Consider the following 25,389-nt stretch of genomic DNA (forward strand, 5'->3'; position numbering starts at 1 on the left):
CCCCTAAAATAGGTCAGATCTTTGAGTCTTATTTTCTGCAGTTCTAGAATGATAGGCTCATTCTAGTATAGAATTCTAAGATCATCCTCAAAATGTAAACTGAATCTAGTCAATAAAATAAATAATGTCAGAATTTCTGCTAAGTTTTTTTGTTTTGTTTTGTTTTTTGTTTTTTTAAGATTTAATTTGTTTAGAGAGAGACCGCGAGAAAGGGAATACAAGCAGGGGAGTGGGAGAGAGAAAAGTAGGCTTCCTGCCAGGCAGGGAGTCCGACTCAGGGCTGCTGCTAAGTTTTGAAGTATGTGTTCTTAGGTGGACTTTTTCTAAATGTTCTAACTGTATCCACTATACCATCATGCTAAAAGCACATCCTTCTCTTTTGAAAATCTGAAGAAAAGAATATCTTATTTTTAAAAGATAGACAGTGACTGACTTGAAAATATAAACAGTACTCTGAATATCTAATAAAATGTGGGCTTTTGAAGTGTGGTAAGCTAAAATCCAATGTGAACCCAACAATTTTCATTTTTAGGTTCTTGCAAGTTATATAAATCCTGTGAGTGGTGCAGTAGATGGAGAAGCCCAGTCATCTCATGAGAGTCGAGTTCAGAACAGTAATGCCCTTCCTTCTGTACTTCTAGAGCTGCTCAGTCAGTCTTGCCTCATCCCAGCTATGTCCTCTTATCTACGAAATGATTCAGGTAAATCACATTGTTGTTAGTCCTTTGTTGACTTCTTTTATCATCTATTAATATAATAACGTACAATTGAAGTATTTGGTGTTAGTCTTCCCTGATATATATAGGTATAAGATTAATGGATTTCTTTCTTAAAAATTTTTCTGGAGATATCTAGTTGTCTTTAGGGGCTCCTAATTGGATAACTGTGTTGTGACCTGTTCTGGAACACAAAATGAAAGTTTTCCTTATCCCTTTGTTTTAACCTGTGAATGTACTGTATTAAAAAATAACGTATAACGGAAATTAATAGGGCAAAGGCTGGCATCTTCCTGACTGTGTTCTGAGCTAAATATGGTTGATTGAACTTCTGTGCATTTTAATGTTTTTCTCAAGCACTGTACAATTTCAGATGATGGTAAATTGAAGAAAGGCAGATATACAAATTATTCTAATCCATAGATCCTTGATAATAAGTGCTAATTTTTACAAATTCAATAAGAAAAGTACGATAGTTACTTACTTTGCCAGTATGCAACTGATAATTGAAACTAGTTATGGTTGTGAAATTAGTTCCAAGAACTGGTATTCTTTTTCCAAATAATAGTAGTTATTTTTTGTTTACAGATATTGCCAAAAAAAATCAAAGCAGTTAACATCTCCTCCTTTTAGTTAAGAACTTTTATGTTTTTTGTTTTTGTTTTCAACTGTCTGCTCTGCTTCTTATCTTTGTCTTTATTCATATTCTTGCTTATAAAAATAGAGTTTTACCCATTTAATTATATTATTAAGGAAGGATAGGTGAGGAAAATGATGGGATTAAGTCTTGAAGTCTGTTTGGTACTTGGTAGCAGTTTAATGCACAGTTGGATGGATGGAAAAGCTACTTGTATTTGAAAAGAGGTAATTGCCCCTTAACTTCTACCATCGTGGAGGTTATTGGGCTTAAAAACAGATGGTTCTCAAGTCTACCTTAAACTTCTTCATAAAAATGTTGAGGTGATATATTATTTAGATTGATTTTGTTCTTAACACTAACCTATTTCATATATCACATTTGTCTTTTTTTAAAAGTAGTTGTCAAATAAACAGTATATTTGTTGATTAAGTAAAATATTTAAAGCTATAAACATACTGGTGCCAAAATTTAATATTGGATTGTACAGAGAAATTGAATAAGATAAGGTTTTTCTTTATCTCTTTCCACATTATTAAAATATTGTATTAATCATTTCACTTTCAAAATTTATATCCTCAAAAATTTTAAAACTTGTTCTATAGTTCACTCTTTGTGTAACACTGAGCTTTTATGTTTATGGTTCAGGATTAAAAAGGAAATCCAGTATTATCTACGTTTACTATTTAAAATAATGTATTCATGTAAAGTGTAATTTCTGCTGAGTATGTTAATAAGTAGTGATTTTGATAACCATCTGGGATCACAGAGACTTTGCTACTCTATCTTGGAGCTATTTTAGAAATTTAATACGACAAATCAGAGTTTGACCTCTCCTTTGTGACGTACTATTTATCTGTAAGAGGTGATTTTTTTTTTTTTTTCCCCAGCCCAATGTTTAGGTTTATGTGCTTGAAGCTGATACCTTGTCCAGTGGTATAGTTGGAATTGATATATTCACATTTGAATGTGGTAACAAATTATTTTGAAATTATATTTTTAGATAAATTATAGTGACTTAGTTAAGATGAATAGGTCAGATAATTTGGTAGCACACCTCTTATTATGTTTTCAGTGATCAGAGAAAATTATTCTTGAGTTTGTGATGCAGTCTGATCTTTAGTTGGTGAGAAAAGTATACTCATTTAAGATGAGTGTTAAAATTCATTCTGAATATGAATTTTTGAGGAAAACATAGCTTAATGTTACATTAATAAATATGTTACTTATATAATCAATTTTGGTTAAAATGTTAGTTTTTAAAGTAGCATTTTAAAATCTGAACAAGTTATATAGTCATTTTTCTTGGAACTTAGTAAAATTCCAGTTTTAGGGGCGTCTGGGTGGCTCAGTTGGTTAAGTGGCTGCCTTCAGCTCAGGTCATGATTCCAGGGTCCTGGGATGGAGCCCCGCATCAGGCTCCCTCCTCCATGGGCAGCCTGTTTCTCCCTCTCCACCACTTGTGCTCTCTCATGCTCTCTCTCCCTCTCTCAAATAAATAAAATCTTTTAGAAAATTCCAGTTTTAGAAAACTAGTTTATAGTTCATTTTCCAGTTTTATCGTTTGCGTATAGAATATTATTTTTGGCAGTTTGGGGTGGTGGGATAGGGTAAAGTATCGAGTCTAGAATCTTCTACTTCAGTTGTCCTATCTCTTCTCCTTTAATTTGAAACATTTCCCAGCTTTTCTTTGTCTTTCATAATATTGACGTTTTTAAAGAATACACCATTTATTTCATTGCCTCTCTGGCAAGTTGGTATTTAAGTGTGACAACAGTGCTAATAATTTCACTTGGGACATTATATTTAAGGGATGATTTGATTACATTGCTAGCAGATAATACACAGAAACACAGGCATAATGCAGTAGGCTCTTTTAAGAGCTATAGTCAAGCAGTGCACATTTCCTTTCTGTCAAATATATATATATATATATATATATATATATATATATATATTTAAGATTTTATTTATTTATTTGACAGAGATACAGTGAGGGAGCGAGCACAAGAAGTGGGGGTGGGAGAGGAAGAAACAGGTTTCTCACCGAGCAGAGAGCCTGATGTAGGGCTTGATCCCAGGATCCTGGGATTATGACCTGAACTGAAGGCAGATGCTCAACAACTAAGCCACCCAGGCGCCCTGTTACATGTTTTTAAAATGATAGGTGATCAAGACAAGAAAATATAGAAACATATAGTAGTTTACACTCTGGTTTTCACTGGTCTGCCATTAACTATAGACTATGCTTTCTTACTCCCTTCCCACCTCCTTTTTGTCCTCCTTCTTATGGTTGTTAGGAGAAAAATCCTAATATTTCTTTTTTTGTGAATTAACTGTTTCGGGAGGAATTTTTAATAGCCTAATAGTTTTCCTATTATAACCTTTTCATATATTGGCTTTTCTCTCTTGGCCTGAAAATAGGTGGAGAATAAAATGTAAAAGCTTGTTATAAGTGAAAGAATGGAGAAATTTTTGGAGTGTTTTGTTTGGCGGCATCACAGGGGCAGTCTAAGTCTTCATATTTAGCTAAGTTAATCAGATTTGTCAAATGTTACAGCATGGTTCCAGTTACTTGAAATAGTTGAGTACATTTGAAGCTTAAATAGTTCTTTTTATGCTAACTAAAATAAAGACATCTGTTAGTGTTCTTATTTGGTTTTGTACATTAGATTAACATGAAATCAGTAACATAACTCGGTGTTGGCCAACTATATCAAACAGTATTGTGTATGTACTTTTAAATTTTTCTTGAAGGAACTTAATTTCAGAAGCTAATTTATAAGAGAATTGTTAGAAAAATTGTAAAACAGTAAATCTAAAGCCAGAGCTTCAAGGTGGGTAATTCAAATAAGTGAATTAAATGTTTTATCTCAATTATTGATTTTCACTTGATCTTAGCCAAAAGGCCGAGAAGCGATCAATTATTAATTTTCAAAGGAATAATAAAAACCCTTAAAGAGAGAAAGTAGTTAGGTAGATAGGAAAATCCTTGTATGAAGAACATGTTCATTTTAACTTGCTTCTCTCAACAGTCTGACTTCTTTTTCCCATTGCTATGGATTTGAACGCTGCCTTGTAAACAAGGATCATCTTTTTATTCAAGTGCTGGTTAACATTTATGCTCTTCAGTAAGCATGCAGTTCCCCTGCTGGCCACTAGATGGGGATCCTGTTTCATTGCCAGCAATACTTGGTTTTTAAAAAATGGGTGAATGTAGAATGTTACTCTAAGGTTCCTCACTGTCACCTTGTCTCCATACTATTTTGGAAAATGACATGCTCATATTTTCAGAAAGCAACATTACTGAGCACATTAAATTACTTGCCAATAATCATCAAAGTGTCATAAAAATTCTACCATTTTAGTGATGGTTTCATAGCATGGAGGTAAATATAATTTCAGAAAGGGAAATTTCAGTTTTCCTGTTCAGTTCCTGCCAATTACAGATGAGGAAGGGACAAATGAGAATTGAATTCTCATTTGAAATTGAAATCCAGAGAAATTTATTCATTTGCCCAGGTTTAACTGTTTAGCAGTAATATGGCCATTATTAAACTCACAAATTAAAAAAAATTTTAAATTTTATTTATTTGAGAGCACAAAAATGGGCAGGGGTTTAGGGGGAGGAGCAGAGGCAGAGAATTTCAAGCAGTGGAGCTGCTGCACGGCTCCATCTCAGGATCCTGAGATCATGACCTGAGTCAAAACCAAGAGGCAGAGGCTTAAATGACTGAGCCACCCTGGCGCCCCACAAATTTTCAATTTTTTTTTTTTTTAAGTGGGAATAACAGTACCTCACAGGCTGCTGTGAGGGTTCTTTTTTTTTTTTTTTTTTTTTAAGATATTATTTATTTATTTGACAGAGAGAAATCACAAGCAGGCAGAGAGAGAGGAGGAAGCAGGCTCCCCGCCGAGCAGAGAGCCCGATGCAGGGCTCGATCCCAGGACCCTGAGATCATGACCCAAGCCGAAGGCAGCGGCCTAACCCACTGAGCCACCCAGGCGCCCCAAATTTTCAAATTTTAAAGCAAGATAGAAATGGTTTTTTCATTATGGAAAAGAGAAGTGAATAAACATAAGTTAGAAGGTAGAAATGAGAGAACAAGCACAGGACTTTTTTGTTGGGAACGTTATAGAGTATCTACCAATTTAGCTAAATAATGGTATATATTGGTATTAAAATTTTCTCATTTTTTCACAGTATTGACTTGGTAGTTCCAGAGCTAGCTATAGTGGGACAAAACCCATTATTGCAAGCTGTATTACACCGTCTGATTTCCCTCACACAGATTTTATATGTTTATATGTTCTTACTATATCTTATCTTTCATTATACTTCTCAAAAAGTCAAGATTTAAATTTAATTTCATGAGTACACTATTTTGAGAGTAAAGTTAATTGTTGTTATGGCAAATGTCTAAATGTAAACATGACCACATTCTTTAAAACCTGAAGTTATTACTAAAAAGTTAATTCATCTTCTCTCCCCAACCCTACACCTACCCCTGTACTCATCTTTCTGGTCTTAAGGGAAGCAAATTCAGGAGGATCTAGTGCTCTTTGAGAGCTTGGAGATTATATTAGTGTTGTGCCATGAAAACCTAGTGGTTTATCAATAGAAAATGAGTAATCTCGTCATTTATGAAAACTTAGTTTTGGTAATTTTTTGATACACATTGCCTGGGAACAAGTAAGTAGAAATTATTGAGCCATTATGACACATAGTACTTAACTTTGTATCTTACAGTTTTCTTGGTAATGGTTTATTTGAAACTTTTGAATTGTATTATGCATGTTTCTTTGCGCTGTTTTAATGAACAGTCTATCAGAAACGGGTTAAAATTTTATTTTTTTATTTTTTTTAATATTTTTAAAATTTATTTGACAGACAGAGATCACAAGTAGGCAGAGAGGCAGGCAGAGAGGGAGGAGGAAGCAGGCTCCCTGCTGAGCAGAGAGCCCAATGCAGGGCTCCATCCCAGGACCCTGGGATCATGACCTGAGCCGAAGGCAGAGGCTTTAAGAAACGGGTTAAAATTTTAAAAGATTCTTCTGCTATATGTCATTTGGCCTTTAATCCCAAGCTGTATTATAATATGGTCCTAGTTTTCTTGAAAATTAGTTGAGGGGTACAAAAAATTTGAACTATTTGCCTATATTTAGTGTATTTATTTCTATATGCGATTTAAAAACAAGATACTGTTAGGAGCTATCTACCATTTATTTCATTTGTGGTAAAAGAATACAGAAAGCCAAAATTTTGATCATGTTAGTATCCACCTAATGTGCCTTGCCCATAGGCATTCATCAAAAAATGTTAGTTCCTTTTACTGAAATTCTCATATTTGTCAAAGGCATCCTGAGTGGGAATAAATATCTTTGATACAGAATACATCACTCTGTTAAATAATTTTATTGGTAAATTTTAAAGGGGGGAAGAGGTTGCTTTAATTAAGTTTTAAATGGGTTTCTAGTTGACTTCATTTGTACAAGTTTGTAAGGTTAAAATACCTGCTAAATTTCAGAGATACCTTCCTTTATTAACCAAAGTTAAGTAATCCTTCCCTTCCTGTTAGTTGCCAGTGTAGCTAATGCGTATATTTTCACTTCTCACATTGTGGTCCTATTATGGTATGAACTTTCTTAATGAAATTTCACCTAACCAACTTGCCAAGTTAAACATAACTCTCCAATTCTTCTATAAACACCTCAACTTGTATAGGTATATTTCTTTTCTCAATAATTAAGTTGTAAACCTATTAAAAGTTGTATTTGTTTCCAAATTTATGCTGCTTGTATTACCACTATATGATTAAATGTCATACAAACTAGATGTTTATATGATAAATAGTACAACACTTTTTTTTTAAAAAAGACCCTATAATAAAGGAATTGGTTAAAACAGTTAATTAGGTTTACACTGAGAAACTATAAAATATTTCATAGAGAGAGAGAGAGACAGAGACAGAGAGATCCCCAGTAGAATGCCCTTCCATCTGGGTAGAGCAGGTTGGCCCTGATTGCGTAAAAAAACATACATACTTTGATCCTCTGATACTTTGATGTAGATTTCTCTCTTTCTTCTTCTTGTCTAGTTGCTGGCTTATCTGCCAACTTCAGTTCAGTTCAGTTCAGCATATCTAGGGTTGACATGAATCCCCAAAATAATTTGTTGGCTAAGGCTTGGTTGAGGAGTATAAATTCAATAAATTAAATAATTAGAAAATTGCAAGGGAGATGAAATACTGTGTATGAATTGTTAGGTACAGAAGTTATTTTTATCAATGTATTTATATGAAACTCATTGATGTTTCCATCTTAGTATTTGTATATGATAGAGTTAGTGCTAATTGCATATAAAAAATCATAGCATAGCCATAAAATACCTTCTGTTTATTAATGGACCAATATTCTTCATGGTATGTCCTCACTTAAGATGTCCTTTCAGTTGGGCTCCTGGGTAGCTCAGTTGATTAAGTGCCTGCCTTCCCCTTAGGTCATATTCTTAGGGTCCTGGCCTTGCATCAGGGTCCCACCTCAGCTGGGAGCCTGCTTCTTCCTCTCTCTGTTGTTCCTCCTGCTTGTGATCCAGCACTCTCTTTCTCTCTCTGTCACATAAGTAAAATCTTAAAAAAAAAAAAAAGGGTCCTTTCAGTAATTTCATTTCTAAGTATTTTAATTGCAGAGCCATGTTTTGTTTGTATTTTTTAATTTATTATTTCTTTTTAGAGATTTTATTTATTTGAGAGAGTGAGCGAGAGTGAGGGTACATGAGCAGGGATAGTGGGAGAGGAAGAGGGAGCAGTAGACTCCCCTACTGACCAGGGAGCCCCATGTGGAGCTCGATCCCAGGATCCTTGGATCATGACCTTAGCCAAAGGCAGATGCCTAACTGACTGAGCCACCCAGGCGCCCCTAGTTACTACTTTTAAATTAGAAAATTTCTCTTATGGGAATAACTGTAGTATTATCAGACATTTGTATCCTTAGTTGTTGAAAATTCCAAGGTATTTTTCAGGTATTGCATAATTCAGCAACCAGGAAACATCTGAGCATCAGGAGGGCAGTGACTTGGCTTGCATAGTAGTAAGCAGTAGCACTGAACATGCACTTGGTACTTACTGAATAAAGGAGCTGTAAGCCACCCTTGCAGACAGGCTGTTGCATAACAGTGTTGTGCCCCTGCTCTTTGTCAGCTGGTCACATTTAATCCTGTTACAACAGGGAAGTGTGCGTGTAAAAAGGACCAAAGCGTAAAAGACAGCTAAGGGTTTTCTTTTTTTTTTTTTTTTTTTTAAGATTTTATTTATTTGACAGAAAGAGGGATCACAAGTAGGCAGAGAAGCAGGCAGAGAGAGAGCGGGGAGCAGGCTTTCTGCTGAGCAGAGAGCCGGATGTGGGGCTCTATCCCAGGACCCTGGGATCATGACCTGAGCTGAAGGCAGAGGCTTTAACCCACTGAGCCACCCAGGTGCCCCAAAAGACAGCTAAGGGTTTTCTGATGCAGCTCTTTAGGGCAAAAACGGCGATTAAGGAATTCAAGACTGAAACAATAGCTCTGTTTTACGTTTTAACAGGCAGGGTTTCATTAAGACTTTGTTACATTTATCGACTCCTTTTATTCACTAAACACCCATCCATGTTAGTTTAAAAGTACATATCTGAAAAAGCGATCATAAATTAGCTTTTCCTTAGTTTTCCAAATTCTCTCTGGCTATATTCAAAAATCTTTTTTTTTTTTTAAGAAAACACAAATAATGCAAAATTAGATATTAATAACTATGTTCCAGAAAATGCAAACATACAAAACCTTGACATTTTTAAGTGTAAAATGGATAAGAAATGATACAATAATGAAACTTTTTAAAAAAGATTTTATTTATTTATTTGACACAGAGAGATTACAAATAGGCAGAGAGGCAGACGGGCGGGCGGGGCGCGGGGGGGGGGGGGACAGGCTCCCCACCGAGCAGAGAGCCCAAAGCGGGGCCCAATCCCAAGACCCTGGGATCATGACCCGAGCGGAGGGCAGAGGCTTCAACCCACTGAGCCACCCAGGCGCCCTGATACAATAATGAAATTTATGTAAAGTTATTTATAAATCAGACCCCGAGTTTTATGTATCACGCTGTTCGGGCCGTTATCCATCTCATTGTCCTTTGCTGATTACGCTGTCTCCACAGCTTTTGCTTCCATTCCTTATATGAAGAGAATATAGTTTATTTTCATAATTTAAGATTCTCAGTTGGCCCTTCCTACTACTAATTCAGTTGAATGAAATAAATGCCGTTTGAATAAAGGAAACTATCCTGTTTCATTTACTTAAAAGAACTATTTTATTTTCTCTATTTCCATTTATTTTTAGATTTAAAAAAAATTTCAACTGTCAATCATACAGTGCTTGCAGATTTGTCATATCTTTTCCTCCAACTCCACTTTATTGAGTTTTAGCTTGCCAGGCTGTCCTCAGCATTATTCTTATTGTGGACAGATACTTCCCATTTTGTGCTTTTTCTTGTTGTTTTTGATAACTTATGACCATTTAATTACTTTTTGAAAACCAGTGTGCCTTGGATTAGTTATATTCTTGTATAATTTTATCCGAAATACTATAATTTTATGTAGTTTATTTTTTATTTCATATACTTACTTTTTTAAAAGCCGTTGTAGGTTTTACAGAGTTCCCACATACTCCCTCTCTCTTCGACTCCTAGTATATCGTACCCTGTTACTTACATGTTGCATTAGTGTGGTACATGTTACAATTGATAAAGTAATAATGATATGTTATTTTTAACTAAAGACGGTGGTTTACATATAGTGTCACTCTGTTTTGTACAGTTCTGAGAGTTTTGACAAGTGCATAGTGTCATGCATTCCACTATTATAGTATCACACAAAATAGATTCACTGCCCTAAGAAGCTCGCTGTGCTCTGCCTATTCATCCCAACCTCCCTCTCACCCCCCTGAAACCTCTAGTAACCACTGATCCCTTTACACACTCCATTGTTTCCTTTTCCAGAATGTCATCTAGTTGGAATCAGAGTATATAACCTTCTCAAATTTGCTTCTTTGACTAAGTAATTTTTCCACTAAGCAGTATGTATTTGAGGTTCCACCATATCATTTGGTGGCTTGATAGCTTGGATATTCGACAGTTTACTTACATATTCACCTTTTGAAGGGCATCTTGGTTGTTTCTAGGTTTTGACAGTTCTGAATAAAACTGCTATAAACCTTTTTGCTCAGATTTTTGTTGCAGTTTTTGTTCCATTGATCTATTTGTCTATTCTTTTGCCAATACTATCTCATCTTCATTATTGTAGCTCTGTAGTAAGTCCTAAATTCTGATTGTAGCAGTCCTTTGACTTTTTAAATATTGTCTTGGCTATTCTGAGTATTTTGCCTTTCTAAATAAATTTTAGAATGGGTGTTGATATCCTCAAAATAACTTACTGGGGTTTTTATTGGAGTGGTTTGTGCTTTGTTCTGTTTCTCTTTGTATGTTACATGGAAGCAAGTTGGGAAAAATAAAACATTGTACAGTACTTTATTAAATGAGTTTATAAAATAGTACAAATGGAAATTTTCAGATAACTGGCTACATTTATATCAATATAAATTATAGTGTTTCAGATATTTAAATGTAGAAATGGAAGCTATTCAGAATTTTAAATGGAAGAGGGAAAGTTTTTCTGAAGCTTTATTTTTTTGCTATTCCCAAGTTGAAACAGGCTCTAGAAGTTGCGTTTATGTCTATGTTTTCATGTGTTTAAAAATTAAAACAACATATTAGGTTTAAGTGTTTATAAAACTTAATTGTTTTTTTTTCCTCATACACAAAGTAGTATTATAAAACAATTGAAGAAAATAAACATCCCAAAGGAAAAAAGTGGAAATGGTATATGAATAAGTACTACCTAAGAAGAAAAACGTTTTCATGACAGTTCTGTTGAAAGAGAATTCACTTCCTGTACAGCTCACTTAAAGTGTACATTTGGTGATTTGGGGCACAGTTATGTGTAGAACATTTTTATCACTTTTATAAAAGTTTCCAAGATTACATACCCCAAGATTACATACTCTGGAATTTGCTCCAGTGCATCATAAGGCATATCTTCATTTTTATGAGCACACAACTGATATTTAGTAATTAAGTCAACTCCATACTGATAAGCACAAATTGGTTCCTTTGCTGTTGTAAAGAATGTTGTGGTGACTAATTGTGGTGACCTTGTTAGCATTAAACTTTAGAATTACTAGAACTGGTGATTGAAAATGTGTGTCAGTTTGTTATTTTGCCATATTTTAACTTGTCCTCTATAGATGTTAGTCAGTAATGTTTGATGCCTTTATAAAAGTTTGATATCAATTTCCTTCCTCCTTTTATCTATCTATACATGCGTACAAACATACATACATTTTACACATATATACACATTTTTTCTGTACCAGTTGTGAGACATGTGTTGCAGACATTATAACCCTGTTACTCCTAAGTGTTTTAGGATTTATTTCCTAAAAGACAAAGGCAATCTACTACATAACCACATTATAGTAATCAGAATACAGAAAGTTCACATTGATCTAATACAACCATCTAATCATCTGATTCACAGATATTGATATTTCATCTGTTGTCCCAATCATGTCCTCTATAGCAAAGAAAAAAAATTTCTTTTTGCCCAACAATTAATCTAGGATCACATGTTACATATGTTCCTCTTTCATTTCCTTTAATCTAGAGCATCTCTCAGGCTTTCTTGCCTTTTCTGAATATCACAGTTAATAAAATCTTTTATTACGGAAAAGTCTGAGGTCGGTGGAACTAGTGATTGTAGTATAATGAACGTCCCGTGAGCTCCATCACTCGGCTTCATCGGTGATTAACCCTTGGCTCTGCTTTTTATTTATATCTTCACTCTGTTCTTTCCAAACACACACATATGTACACATAGTAGGTTATTGTAAAGCAAATCTAAGACATCATTTTGTGCAAGCCATGAGTAACGTAAGCAATGCCTAAAAACACAAAGGGGAAGGTAAAAATAGATTACCTCAGGTACCATCCTCCGGAAATAACAAACAGTAGCATTTAATAATTGTATGTGTATAGCTAGAAGTATCAGCAGGTATCTAGATTGGTGATAGAAGATAAAGGAATGGAGGTATTTGAAACCTAAACAGCTTAACTTATTTCTACCAAAATGGAGAGAAGAGACAAAGGCTAGTGTAGGGACATCAGAGTTTATTAGCTAATCTCTTATAGCTTCTTCTCTTACAGCTGGAAGGAGTAGAAAGTTTATGTAGTAATGTTTTTTGCCAGTCATCGCTATTAAGCCAAACAGGCTCTGCATGATTTATGTGAAGTATTTCTGTTTTGTTCTTACCAGAGGATTTCTGCCTTTAGGGATTTAATTTGTCAAAGTATCACTGTAGATTTTTATTTGTTTCTTTTTCTTGTTACTTTGTCCTGCCAAAGAGTTTGAAAAGGCAAGCATTTGGCCAGTTAATATCTTTTAAGAGTTTACTTACTTTTTAGATGCATTAATTATAAAATTTGTAATCTAGGGCGCCTGGGTGGCTCAGTGGGTTAAAGCCTCTGCCTTCGGCTCAGGTCATGATCCCAGGGTCCTGGGACTGAGCTCCCTGCTGAGCCGGGAGCCTGCCTCCCCTCTCTCTCTGCTTGCCTCTCTGCCTACTTGTGATCTCTGTCTGTCAAATAAATAAAGAAAATCTTTAAAAATAAAATAAAATAAAATTTGTAATTATGGCATTAAAATTCAGCTGTAACTGTTTTGATTCTCTAGGATGTTTATATTTCCATGTACATATTAAAGTCATCTTGTTAGTTTCTACCCCCACAAAAACACCTATTGTCAAATTGGGAATTTGATTATAATTATATTCAATCTTTACAGCAATTGGGAGAAGACTGACGACTTAACAAGATTGAGTCTTCTGATCTATGAACACTGTATATATTACCTGTTTAGATTTCCTTTAATGTCTCTCAGTACCATTTTTGTACCCTTGAATTTATGTCAGATGTATCCCAATTCCACGTTCTATGCCATTGTAAATGGTACTGCTTTATTTAAAATTTCATTTTCCTACCATTCGTATATAAAAACGAGTTGATTTTTATTTATTTACCTGATATCCCCCTCCCTGGTGAAATTCATATACTAGTTCCACTAGATTTCGTAGGATTTCTGTATAGGCCATCATGCCATGTACATTAGAGACCTTTCTTTTTCTTTTCAATCTGTATGCCTTTTTCTTTTCTTGTGCATCTACATACTGTAGAAGTTGTCACTTTGGGAGAAAAGATTGGATGTGATGATTGCACTAGGGATATTTTAGAAGCTGTTTATCTGGCTGGGTGGTTTTCTTCTATTCCTAGTTTGGTTGGAGTTTTATCATAAATGAGTTTTGAGTTTTGTTAAATGCTTTATTTAGATTTGCTAAGCTTCTCATAATGACTTTTCTTTTTTTTGTCTGTTAATATGGTGCTGCATTATCTTGACTTTTCAAATGTTAAGTAAACCATGTATTCCTGGAAAAAAAATCCCATTTGGTTGTGATTTATTATCTCCCCCCACCCCCCCCACCCCCCCGTACTTGTGAGAGGTATTGATTCATAGTTTTTCTTTTTTCTTGTGATGTCTTTGTCTCAAATTGGTATCGGTTAATTTTATCCTCAAAAATGAGTTATTTCCACTTCCTCTATTTTCTTTTTTTTTTATTTTTATTTTTTTAAGATTTTATTTATTCATTTGACAGAGAGAGATCACAAGTAGGCAGAGAGGCAGGCAGAGAGAGAGGAAGAAGCAGGCTTCTGAGCAGAGAGCCCGATGCGGGGCTCTATCCCAGGACCCTGAGATCATGACCTGAGCCGAAGGCAGCGGCTTAACCCGCTGAGCCACCCAGGCGCCCCGAATTCCTCTATTTTCTGAAGGAGATCCTAAAAGATTAATAAATGGTTTTGATAAAATTTACCTGTATAGCCATCTGGAACTTTTTAATGAAAAGGTTTCTAACTGATTCAGTTGCTTTAACTAATAAGGGGCTATTCAGGTTTTCTATTTCTTTTCAAAGAACGTATTTGGTAGTGTTGGTTTTCTCTCCTATTTATCCGCTTTCTACAGTGAGAGCATAGGAGTGGTTATTTGAAGCTGGCCATAGGAGGAAAGAGCCATAAGAAGTGTTTGGGGTGATAGAAGTATTCTGTATCTTCATTTGGGCAGTGATTACACAGGAATGTTTATTGTCAGAAGTCATGAAAGGCACATTTTTATATTGATTATAACTTATGCCTTAATAAATTGATTTTTAAAATTATAAATAATTTATCGGGAAATGATTCCATGATTTTTCTTGCATTACTTACAGTTTTTTGTTGTTTTTGTTGTTGTTGTTTTTAAAGATTTTATTTATTTATTTGAAAGAGATCACAAGTAGGCAGAGAAGCAGGCAGAGAGAGAGGAGGAAGCAGGCTACCTGCTGAGCAGAGAGCCCAATGGAGGGCTCGATCCCAGGACCCTGGGATCATGACCTGAGCTGAAGGCAGAGGCTTTAACCCACTGAACCACCCAGGCGCCCCTTACAGTTTTTTTTTGTAAGAAAGTGACAATTAGAGAATCCTGACACTTGGGGCTCCTGGCTGGCTCAGTCAGTAGTGTGAGTGACTCTTGGTGTTGGGTTGTGGGTTCAAAGCTCCACGTTGGCTGTAGAGATTATTTAAAGATAAAACCTAAAAAAGAAAAAGAAAATCCTGATACTTTTAAGATTCCTGAGAATTAAAATAACTCAGTTTTTCATTTTACCATGTGAATGCAGTTAGCTAAATCTGAGACTGCTGTAAAAATACCTTGAAAAAAATTTTTAAGATTGTGAGTAATATAGTATTAAAGCTTAAAGGCAACTTTTTAGTGTTGTTGTTTTTTTTTCTCAAAGACTTTATTTATTTGACAGAGAGAGAGAGATCACAAGTAGGCAGAGAGGCAGGCAGAGAGAGGAGGAAGCAGGCTCACCGCTGAGCAGAGACCCCGACGCGGGGCTCGATCCCAGGACCCTGAGATCATGACCCGAGCCGAAGGCAGAGGCTCAACCCACTGAGCCACCCAGGAGCCCCTTTAGTGTGCTTTAAGGAAAACTATGATGATGAATTTCAAGCCATATTAATTTTTATCCCCTTGCCTAAAGTACTTTTTCTCTCTGTGTTAGTAAATCATGCTAGTGCTTTTCTCTGAAATTGTGACCTTAGAGTGGCATTATATTTTAGTGCTTAAGGGTCTAGGCTTCGGAGCTGGGTGACCTGTTTGTGAATCCAGTCCTTTCCACATCACTGATTATGCAGCCTTGAAAAAGTTTGTCATCCTTTCTGTGCTTTACTTTACTCATGTGGAAAATGAAGATAATATTTACCTAATGAAATTGTGAGAATTGAGTTGACTAATGTTTATGTAAAATGCGTAGGACCGTTCCTGCCTGGCATATGTGTGCTCCCAGTGTTAGCTGCTATTACTGTTGTCATAGTCATGATTTACCTTCGAGACAGTGGTGTTCTGTTTGGGAGGATCCAGTTTTCTTTGTTTTTAGAACATCATGATTATTCCCTTAATGTGTAAATTTATTTTCTTATAAAGCAGAAGCAGCAAGAAAATAGTATTAGACTAGAAGTCCAGATATTTCGGTCCTTTTCTAAGTCCATTTTTGGGTGCTTAGGAAACAAATTTTAGTGTTTTGTTGGTAGTTACCTATAATAAAAAACATTATTAAAAGTTTTATAGTAATATCAATGAAGTACCACCAATTACAAGTCTTAGTTAATATCACATTTAGATTTATATATAAATTTATATAAATTTTACATGAAACTACCTTTAGAGGGAGATTACTTCTAGAGGTTCTGGTTGCAATGATTTATTGATAATGTAATCAGAATCGTTTCCTGTATCATTTAGTTGTCTTCCAATTTTAGAGAGGAAAATGACCGCACAGCTTATAATTGCTCTTATCCTTTGGGGATTCGTAGTCCGTATGCTCTGATTTATACATTTATTCTTAATTGATTAGTGAGAAGCTTATGTTATACCTTTTGGAGATGTGTTTCTTCATTTTTTTTAAATGTCCTTTGTTAGATTATCTCTTCATATTCTTTGGATCAAAAAATTTATATATCAGAACATTTTAGTTTTAATTCAGCAGGGTTGTTGTCTTTTAATAAAAACACAGTGTTTCCTCGGGGCACCTGTGGGGCTCAGTCAGTTAAACAGCTGCCTTTGGCTCAGGTCATGATCCTGGGATGGTCCTAGGATGGGTCAGGTCCTGGGATGGAGCCCCATTATCAGGCTCTCTGCTCAGTGGGGAACCTGCTTCTCTCTCTCCCTCTGCTGTTCCCTTGCTTGTGCACCTTCTCTCTAATAAATAAAATCTTTAAAAAAAAAAAAGACACACTCTTGCCTCAACTGTTTTGTTGTAAGGGCAAAATTGGTGTTTGTTTTTAATCCTGTTGGTTATCCTGGCAAAGTGTCTTGTTATGAAATGTCTGAGACAGTTTTTGTGTTATATATATAATAAGCTCCTGTCACTTTAATGTTTGAAGTCACTTTAATATGATGAGGTTTAGCATATAATTTATTTTGCTTCTTCTCTAATGTGAGATTATGTGTTATTAATTACTTAGATTATAAAAAGGCATGCTTTGTTGTATTAGGCTTAATTTCTTCAACAATGAATCTTGCAGAGCAGTGGAGGGTAGATTATCTGGAAGTGTAATATGAAGCATAAATTGCATTCATAGAATTCTGTTCAAAAGAGTGTTAGGAAAAACACCAAACTCTGAGGAAATCTGTAAGTATTTATTACTTAATAACATTGGAAAACAGGGTCACCTGGGATGCTCAGTCCATTAAGCGTCCAACTCTTGATTTCCGCTCAGGTCATGATCTCAGGGTTGTGCTGGGCATGGAGCCTGCTTAAGAGTCTGTCTCTCTCTCTCTCTGCCTCTCTCCCCTGCCCTCCCTCCTCTAAAAAATAATAAAACAAGATTAGAAAACAAAGATTATATTCATCTGAGAGAGAAAGTGCGTGTGCATGCGCACGAGTTGGGGGATAGGGGCAGAGAGAGATACAGACTTCCAACTGAGTGGGAGCCAGATTTAGGCCTTGATCCCAGGACCCCGAGATCATGATCTGAGCCAAAGGCAGACGCTTAACTGACTGAACCACCCAGGAGTCCCTCAGATAGATAAATCTTAAAAAAAAAAAAAGTTCAAAATGACATATGATTAAAAAGTAATTCGCCCTAATGTTGCCTTCCCAACCTTAGTCCTTCTCTCTGCATGAAAATACCATTACTAGTTAATGATTAATATTCTCAGTATTCTATGTCTAACTATACAAGTATATCCAACACATGGGTATATCACTGATTTTGAAGCAAAGTATTCATCCTGTTAATATAGTCTAGAGGTTCTTTCTTTTACTCTATGTGATACCTACAATTCCCAGAGAAAGACCCATCTCTTTGGGTAGAGCCCATATACCCACTTACTTTTCATGGTTTGTATATGTGAACAGAATATAAGGAATTTGACTTTTGAAGATGGCAATATCCAGGAGAACTTTTGTTAAGATGGAAACATTCCGTATCTGTGCTGTCCAGCATGGGCTCATGTGACTCTTGACCACTTGAAACATGGCTAGTATAATCAAAGAACAGAATTTTTAATTCTTTTATATTTTAATTGAATTTAAGTAGCTCTGTATATGACCAGTGATTACTATATTGGACAACTCAGGAGGCATCATGGTACAATGAAAAAGCTCTAGAGTTAGATATACTTCAGTTGTCAGTGTTGGTCTTGCTATGTTCTATTTAGCTGCTTGTACAGCTTACTAAATCTTAGCTTTTCATACACACAGTGGGGCCATAGTTCCTTCTCCAAGGAGTTATCCACACACAGAAATAAAAATTGTCTAGAAAAAGGATTAGACATATATATTACCAAAGTGATATGCCTGGTGAAGGAGTCGAGAAAGAGAGAAATGATCAAAATAGACTGTAGCCTTGGGGTGCCTTGCTGGCTCAGTTGGTAGAATATGTATGTGACTCTTGATTTCTGGGTCGTGAGTTCAAGTACCACGTTGGGTTTATAGCTTACTTTTAAAAAAAGTAGACTGCAGCCTTATCATGAATGATGTGTGATTTGTCAGGTTAGTTAGTGTGAGATGTAACTCATGTATGTAACATTAATGTTTAGAAATTCATCTTTTCCTCTAAGTATTCCTACATAGTTCCATAGCCATAAAAAATATATTTGAGTCTCTTTACATAAATGTCATCTTTATGTGTTATTTGGCAAACTCTTTCACTCAGATACAGGTATAGGAGATCTGCTGTGTTCTTTTTAAATGCTGCATAGGATAAAATCATTTGGATGTTATTGTGTATTTAACCCTTAATTTATTGCTCTTTGGGTGCTTCCAACTTAAAAAACAGATATATATATATATATATATATATATATATATATATATATATATATATATCTTTTTTCTTTATTTTATCTTTCCTTAAATAAGCTCAAGGGCCAACAGAGGCCCCAACATGGGGCTTGAACTCACAACCCTGAGATTGAGTCATGTGCTCAAAATAAAAATCTTTTTGAAAAAAAGAAAAAGAAAAAGTTGCGTGCCCTATCGACTGAGCCCGCCAGGTGCCCCTAAGAACAGTGTTATATTGTGTTTTATAGGTGTGTAGGAACAGGTGGTACTGCTGGGTCATGGAATGTGGGCATTAAATAATACCGTATTGGTTGTCAAACTTCATACATACCTGTTTATATAAGTCTGGCTTTCTCGTATTCCCACAAGTATTAACATTGGGTTTTATGCTTGTTGATTTGTAACTTTGGGGTTTGACTTGAATTTTCTTGAAAAGTGGAGTGTACTATGTTTTACTATAAAATTATAGTAAGTAATATTAGGTCATGGGTTGGAAAAGTGGCTTTAAACATAAACAAGTATATATGAAAATTCTATACATGATTATGTTGGAGGGTAAAATTTCAAATACAGCAAGGACGAGCAGTCGTACTTTTCTACCTCTGTCCTCTCCATCACTGTTGGAAGGTGTGAAATGAGCCCCTACACCTCTGTCACTTTAAATAGCTTCCCTGTTTGTCAGACCATCACGACTAATTTTAATAAGTTTTAATCAGTTGCCACATAGAGTTCAGGAATCCTGTGCCTCATCCCCCATAACTCTAATCCCAGTATAGATCTGTGGGCAGTGAAGCAGGCCTGCCTCCAGTAGGTACCCTCCCAATTCTCCTTCCCCATTTCAATCATTTCTGTAGCCGTCAGAGTACTTCTAGCGTCTGAAAAAAATTTGTACTCATTTGTCCTCTGCCTAGATTGTAAGCTATACAAGGACAGGGATTTTGTTTAAACTTTTCTTCGCTGCTATATTCTCGTCCTGTCCAGCACATTTTCAGTCGAATGTCAATTAATCTTAAAATCTGAGTAAAGGGGTGCCTGGGTGGCTCAGTCAGTTGAGCATCCAACTCTTGGTTTCAGCTGGGGCCATGATCTCTGGGATTGAGACAAACGTGGGGCTTGGACTCAGTGGGGACTTTGCTTGAGGATTCTCTCCCTCTCTCCCTCCCCCTGCTCGTTCACTCACTCGCTCTCTCGCTCTTTTTCTCTCAAATAAATCTTAAAAAAAAAAAAAGATCTGAGTAGAAGCAGGGCATCTGGGTGGCTCACTCAGTTAAGCGTTTGACTCATGATTTCAGCTCAGGTCATGAGATCAAGCTCCCATATTGGGCTCCACACCCAGCGGTGCATCTGCTCGAGCTTCTCCCTCTGCCCCTCAGTCCTGCTCACATACGTACTCTCTATCTCTCTCTCTCAAAATAAATAAAATAAATCTTTAAGAGAAAAGATCTGAGTAGAAGTCACATGGCTGTAGACTGACTTTTATATTGCACATGTTCTCATTTTATGCTTTCTTCTTACAGTTCTTGACATGGCGAGACATGTGCCACTCTATCGAGCTCTGCTGGAATTGCTCCGGGCCATTGCTTCTTGTACGTCTATGGTGCCCCTACTGTTGCCTCTTTCTACAGAGAATGGTGAAGAGGAAGAAGAGCAGTCAGAATGTCAAACTTCTGTTGGTACATTATTAGCCAAAATGAAGACTTGTGTTGATACCTACACCAACCGTTTAAGGTAGTATACTTGGTTCATTTCTCTTCATTGTGTCCCCTGTCTTTTTTTTAAATAGCTTTGTGGGTTTTTTAAAAGGACATATATTGATTAAACACACATGCATACAAGCAAGATCTAAAACTACAAAGAAAAAGTATCCACCAAATCCTATACTCAGAAACGTTTATTCACAATGACTTACCAGACTTCTCCTTGTGCAGTCTTAGAGCTCTAAGTATGGAGTTTATCTTAAATCCTGTCATCTTGTACGTGTTACACAGATGGATGCTAGTCTTAGTCAGTATTGGTGCCAAAGACACCTTTCACTGCCAGTAAATACATATCGGCAGATATTGTTCTTCATACTTCCAATTACACATTGTTTGTAGATGCTGTATTTTACTTAACCATCTACTAGTGGACATTTGGGTGATTTTCAGTTTATAACCTCGTATATAATCTTTTGAGGCTTGTAGAAATCACCCCGTAGATTCATAGAAATAGAATTGTTAGGTTTATGGATTACTTGTGTTTCATTTTGATACCTGCTGTTATTCATGCTGTAATCTTTTTAAGAAGTGAGAGGATTCAGTATTTATTTGTTGTAGTTATAATAAAGTTCGTATTTATCTTCTTGGTAAATTTAATTGTTCAGTGAATTTTTGGCTTAAGTTTATACCTCATTAGATCCAGATGTTGAGTTAACAAAAACTCTTTTAAGAAATGCAGTCAACCTTTCTCTTATCTTAGCAGAATCTGTTCAGTGGTTGTGCGTTTTATGTAAATTCTGATTTTTAAGGCATTTATGCTGCCAGTGGAAATTCACTCTTTTGTCACTGGTCTTTTGAGTCAATTAATGTTCTTTAGCATCTTTATATTTGTTCTACCTATTCTCACTTATTTTTTTAAGATACTAAAATTTGAAAAACACATCAAATGATGGCAGATAACTGGCCACTGAAAGAATAATTTTTTTCAGGGAGAAATCAGTGCTGCAGTAATTCTAACTCTCTTAGTTTATTATATGTATCACTTTAAAAGCTAATGGCTCACTGCCAAGCAGTTAGGAATCATAAATTGGATAGGCATTAAAAAAAGAGCCACTTGGTAGAAACATGAAAAGCTGTAGATTCATTGTACACTTACCAGGGAAGGAAAAGGTAAAGGTATATAATCTTTGATAGTTAGATTGTTTATGTTGTAGAGAAGAGAACATTTTGTATGGTCCCATCCTTCATCATGGCAAAAATCTAACTGGTAAATAGGCAGCTGGCATACCTAAAAATAGTGTCCTGTCAAAATTGAACTGAAGGTCTAATTTTCTAATTGGGCTAATACTCCCTGAGAATCGTCTAATTGAACATCCCATCTCTTTACGCTGGCCAGCTCTGTTCTTTATTGTACAACAAACATACAGTTCTTGACAAAGCAGTTAATATAAAGTATACAGAGCTTTGAAATTGCCCTTGTGTATTTCTAGGGGAATCTTGCCCTGTGTTTCTGTACCTCATCTTCTTGTGTTTTGAGGTGTATCAGTTGATAACAAAATTGAAAATTTATGTAACCTTGAGTGTTTTTTCCCAGGAGTATTTTATTTCTTAGATAAAAAAATGTGTGACAATTTGGAATGTAGTCATAATTACCACTTTAATTGAAAAAATCACAAATTTATGGTGGCATAAATGTGAAAATAAGACCATTAAAATAAGAACAACTGTTTACATTATTTATTTCCTTAATCTATAATTTCTGTTGGATCCTGCAAAAATGGAGTTACAGTGTTTTGAATTTAAGGTAATTATGGAAGATGCTTACTGCAGGAAATGGAATTTGTATATTTAAAGCACCTTTTTTCTTGCTTTCCTTAAGTTAATATATTTCCTGCTTCTATAACATACATCGTATTTTTAAAAATTAAACTTGACTTCTGTCTAATATATTGATGATTCATTACAAAAATATAATTTCATTTAGAGGATAACTGAGTTTCATTTAATTGGAGCTTTTTGTTTTTCTACTTTTTCTGCTGGAAAAAAATTATCCTTCAAATTCTTTTTCTTCTTCAGTAAGAAAAGTAGCACTTCGCACCTCTAAAGTCTATACCAGTGAAACATACATATAAAGATTGTAATGACTGTTCAGAGCTCACTTTATTTACATTATTTTATCTCTATGGTGACTCTATACAGTAACTATTTTTAATAAATGTTTTAGTAATGAAGAAACAATGATAGTGAGTTTTACGTTAGGATTTGAATATTCTTCTTGGTCAGGATTGTTCATGTTATCTATTGTTTTATAGCATCTGTTAGAAAAAACCAGCAAAGACATACATTTTATAAAATCACTACTTGCCTTTTGAGGTTTGACACATTGAGAGTTCATTTTCCACTTCACAGAGAGAGGGGATAAAATCTATTCTCTTCCAACCTGTCAGGACTTAATGATGTGTTTCTTTTCATTATACTAGAACTGTAATAAAGTGAGCAGTGTAGTCCAGTTTCCTTTTAGTGTTTATACCTACAGCAATCGGCTAAGTTCAATTTTAACACTATTTGAAAGTATGAAACTTCCCTTTCCCCTGCCTGCCCAGCCCAACCCAACTGTATTTTTTAATACAGGATTAAGGATACTCTTAAGAATGATCAGGGCAAATATATTTTGTTCATTGATCACTTTTAAGATATGTTTCATTGTATTAGCAGGGTTTGGAGATGTGACTTTAGAAATAATGTGTAGGTGTATCTCAGAAATTTTTTACATTATTTTTGTCTCTGCTCTCAGTAAGAAATGTAAGGGTGAATAAAGTACATCTTTTTAGTCTAGTTTTTTAGTATAGTTTTCCTTTTTTTAAAATAAGAGCAAGTTCTTGTTTGCTAATTATGTTTAATCTTCCTTTTGTGGATGAGACAAATGAGAGTTTTGTCCCAGTGTTGAAAGGAAGTTCACTCTCCTGCTGGGAATAATCCGATCGAGATTATTCTGTCCCAACTCATTTTGATCTCAAAATTCAAAGAATGAAGGAGATTGTATGGGTGGGCTGACTCTCCCCCAGCCATGCTAGAAACCTTCTGTCAGAGGAGACAGAAAGATACTCTTAAGAAACTGAAGAGGCAGATGATGTACCTGGCTATTACCTAATTTGTACATTAGACATTGTGATTATATGTAGATAGGGGAGAGCTGGCTTGGTCACAAGAGCATGCCTGATTTGTTCATTTAACAGATGTGTATTGAATGTTCATGGGAGCATAGTAAGAAAATTGGGGCCTTCTTCTAAGGGACTGACAGATAAATGGGGTTAACAATAACTCGACAGTTTTAATTACACAGTACAGGGCATATTAGAAGTAGAAGACATTACTGACTAATCAAACCTGATTTGGAGACCTACAGAATAAGTAGGAATTACCTAGATGAAGTGGGGCAGGGGGCTGGTATACCAAACTAAGAATAATGTTAGCAGTGAAAGAAAGTATCACATATTCAGGGAAACCTACAGAAATTTTGTATGACTTGGATATAGTATATATATGGGTGGGAGATGAGGCTAGAGAGGAAAGCAGGAGCTCAAAGGTGAAAGGGGTGTATTTATAGTTAATTGCTCTTAAGAGTGTGATAAGCTCCAGAAAGGATTTCAAAGATCTGATCAGATTTTCATTACCCAACTTTCTATGTACTCAAAGGCTTGAGCAAGAATGACTGCTTAGGGGCGCCTGGGTGGCTCCGTTGTTTAGCAGCTGCCTTCAGCTCAGGTCATGATCCCGGGGTCCTGGGATAGAGCCCTGCATTGGGCACCTGCTGAGCCGGGAGCCTGCCTTTTCCCTCTCCCACTCCCCCTGCTTGTGTTCTCTCTCCTGCTATGTCTCTGTCGAGTAAATAAATAAAACATTTAAAAAAAAAAAAAAAGAATGACTGCTTAGAGGAAGAGCTAGAGTTGTTGCCATGGCGGCTCAACAATGGAATGACGTGTATGCCTTGTAGTTCTGTAAATACTGAGTTTTTGCTATTGTGTGTATGAGATATAATTATAGATGCATGCATACGTCCATGCACACCCATACATACATCTGAAAAGTAGTTTCTGAATTTTAATTTGTGAAATAATAGACTCTAAGGCATGTTTCATATTTCCTTCAATCATAATTATACCTTAATAAAATGATCATCTCTTATGGGTGGCGACAGTTTGATGACTGGTGTAGTACTCCGATGGAGTTCATATTTAGTGTAAACCAGAACACCACTTAGGGAGTGAATGTAGTACTCCTGGTTTATGATATTCACTGTCCAAATTTCATTAAGAGCTTCCTAAAGATACTATTTTAATATTCTTTTATTCATGATTCTTTATTTTTACTATCCATCACCTTTCCTAACCCGTCCTTTCAAGATTCACAATGTATAACTGCATAGAGCTCATTTGAGTCCCGTGGGTAGCATAGATGAACTGATTAATACTCCTATGGACTGATTATTAGTAGCATTTAGATTAAGGTAAATTAGGAATAACGTTCCTTTTAGAAGCACAAAGGAATAGGCAAAATTGTGTCACTTCAGAACAGAGAATTTTATATTCAGCGTTTTCCAACTCTTGCCTGAAATAGACAAGATGAAAGGTAATTAGTCATCAGGATTTTTTCAGGAATCTGTTTTTTAAAAGACAGATGACATGTTTTCTACCTTAGTTGTATATCAGTTTGAAAGCAGCTGTGCCTATAAGGTTAAATATAATTCTCTACTCAGGCCATTTTCTTCCATGGTCTGTCACTTGAAACAAACAGTATTGGAGCATTCCGGGAGGCTTTCAT

At 35.6% G+C, this 25,389-nt stretch overlaps 1 protein-coding gene across 1 annotated transcript in view; it reads left to right on the forward strand.

Annotated features, from left to right (window-relative positions):
• The window catches only part of BIRC6 (baculoviral IAP repeat containing 6), a 237,681-nt gene that overhangs the window by 174,211 nt on the left and 38,081 nt on the right, over nucleotides 1–25,389 (forward strand). Inside the window, 2 exon segments of the mRNA XM_047746606.1 lie at nucleotides 533–701; nucleotides 20,389–20,599. Of these exon segments, the coding sequence (XP_047602562.1) occupies nucleotides 533–701; nucleotides 20,389–20,599 (380 nt within the window).

The sequence above is a fragment of the Lutra lutra genome, chromosome 9, assembly GCF_902655055.1.
Source record: "Lutra lutra chromosome 9, mLutLut1.2, whole genome shotgun sequence".
Classification (NCBI taxonomy): Eukaryota; Metazoa; Chordata; class Mammalia; order Carnivora; family Mustelidae; genus Lutra; species Lutra lutra.